Source organism: Nestor notabilis, unplaced genomic scaffold (assembly GCF_000696875.1).
Source record: "Nestor notabilis isolate BGI_N333 unplaced genomic scaffold, ASM69687v1 scaffold20360, whole genome shotgun sequence".
NCBI classification, from domain to species: domain Eukaryota; kingdom Metazoa; phylum Chordata; class Aves; order Psittaciformes; family Psittacidae; genus Nestor; species Nestor notabilis.
In genome coordinates, this window is record NW_009911817.1 from 1 (window position 1) to 2009 (window position 2009).

The 2009-nt window shown below is 59.7% G+C and overlaps 1 protein-coding gene across 1 annotated transcript; it reads right to left on the bottom strand.

Annotated features, from left to right (window-relative positions):
- Positions 1-6: 6 nt before the first annotated feature.
- NOB1 (NIN1/RPN12 binding protein 1 homolog (S. cerevisiae)) lies at positions 7-1919 on the bottom strand (the record flags this gene model as incomplete). The annotated part of the gene is made up of 6 exons (XM_010016567.1): positions 7-54; positions 303-447; positions 849-946; positions 1266-1484; positions 1595-1732; positions 1848-1919. Coding segments are annotated over 6 exons (720 nt in total), but the record flags the coding sequence as incomplete, so codon positions are not given.
- Positions 1920-2009: the final 90 nt, after the last annotated feature.

The window sequence follows — 2009 nt, forward strand, 5'->3', positions numbered from 1 at the left end:
CACCAGGTGAGGGTTGTTGGCGTGCTTCCCCCCTCGCGGCGCTGGCAGCGGGTACTGCAAGGGAGAAGCAGTATTAAAATCACTTCAGGGGCAGCCTGTCACCTTCAGGGACTCAATGGTGACTACAGGCCTGTAGAGAAGAGCCGAGCAAACGAAGCTCAAAAGTCATGGGGCTAAGTCTGACATCCGGACGATGGTCACTGCTCCACTTTCATTCCCATCAGCCGATGTTTCCCTCCAAACCCCCAGCCACAGGCCAGGCTCTTGTCCCAGCACCCAGCATGTCTTGTACAGACACTCACCCGGAGCCCTCGGGGGTTCAGCACCTTGGGGTTGCGGGAGAAGTGCATGTGGAGGCTCCCATCATCACTGACACTCACTGCGACCTTCTTCAGGGTCTTGTTACCACAGTGGGGACAGAAAACCTTAGTCATGTCCGAAGTCGTCCTGCAAGACAGGAACAGGGGGGGTTTAGTGCTCCCCAGGCAATGGAATACGGGATCATCCACCCATCCCTGACCAGCTGTAACAACAGGACAAGGGGTGACTGATAGGTTTAAACTGAAATAGGGGAAGTTCAGGTTAGCTATAAGGAAGGAATCCTCTACTGAAAGGGTGGCAAGGCCCTGGCAAAGGTTGCCCAGAAGCTGTGGCTGCCCCATCCCTGGCAGTGTTCAAGGCCGGGTTGGACACAGGGGCTTGGAGCAACCTGCTCTAGTGGAAGGTGTCCCTGCCCGTGGCAGGGGGTTGGAACTGGGTGATCTCAAGGTCCTTTCCAACCTTAACTATTCTACGAGTCCATGATTCTAAGCGCTGTGCTGAGGGCAGCTCTGTGCATCCGCAATCACCTGAAGCAGCCGTGGCAGCGCAGGATGTAGCTCCTGGCCTGTCGGATCAACATGCCATTTACTGCCAGCACGTGGAGGCCCATCTGCAGCAGCACGTTCTGCAACAAGGAAGGAGAAACCAGGAACCCGTGAGATGGGACTGCCAGAAGCTTTCACCAGGATCTGCCAGCCCAGGCAAGAGAGAGGCCAATGGGAGCGACGCCAACAGGCTTTGTACAGGGCCCTCTGCACAGAAAGAATGGGCTGGTTTTAAGGTAAAAAAGGCTGTCACAAAGCTGTGCTCAACCCATCCGGGAGCTCCTCTGTCTCCGTGTGCTGGTTCAACCAGCCCAGAGGTTTGAGTAGTCTGAGAATCCACCAGCCCCCCGCGTGCCTGAGGCTGGAGTCGTCCTGCGCAAGACAGTGACCAGCACCCACCTGCATCGCAAAGTCTGTGGTGACGCAGCCGACCTGGATGCCATCAGGAGCAGTATCACAGTGCCCCGTGTCCTGCTGGACCTGCTTGAGGTTGCTGGGTGTTATCCAGCCCTCATCGTCGCTCTCCTCCTCGTCCTCCTCTTCACCAGCACTGGCATCACGCTCAGAGCTCTGGCGCTCCTCAGTGGTCTCTGGGCTAACGGAGATGGCTTGAGCGTTCTGGGGTGGAGGAGACAGTCAGTGATGGCACACACAGGGAAGGAGGTGGGAAAAGCCAGCCAGACACCAGGGTGGCACAGCCAGCAAGGAGAGGAGGCACCAGGTCTCACCAGCAGCTCCTGCAGCTCCTCCTCGATGTTGGGCAGGGGCGCTCGCCAGTACAGGAAGGAGCTGAACTGGTCGCTCTCAGATGGGGCTGTGCTCCCTGCCGGGCTTGGCTGGTGCTGGCCCTTCCCGGGATGCTTGTGCTGTGCAGGGACACAGGACAGGGGGTCCCTTGCCCACTTGCTGACTGGGGGCTCTGCAGGGCTGTACCCCCATCCCCAGCACCTTACCTTGGAGCACCACGGCCCCGTCCCTTACCTTGGAGGGCAGGTGGAAGCCAGCGAGGTGTGTGGGGGCCTCGGGGTGCCGCGGGGTGGAGCTGAGCCGCACCTGGGGAGGGAGCAGGGGGCTGGGGGCGCACTCCGGGAATGGGGCCACATCCCTGGGGAGGGGGGACATGGACCCACCTTGTCCTGCGGC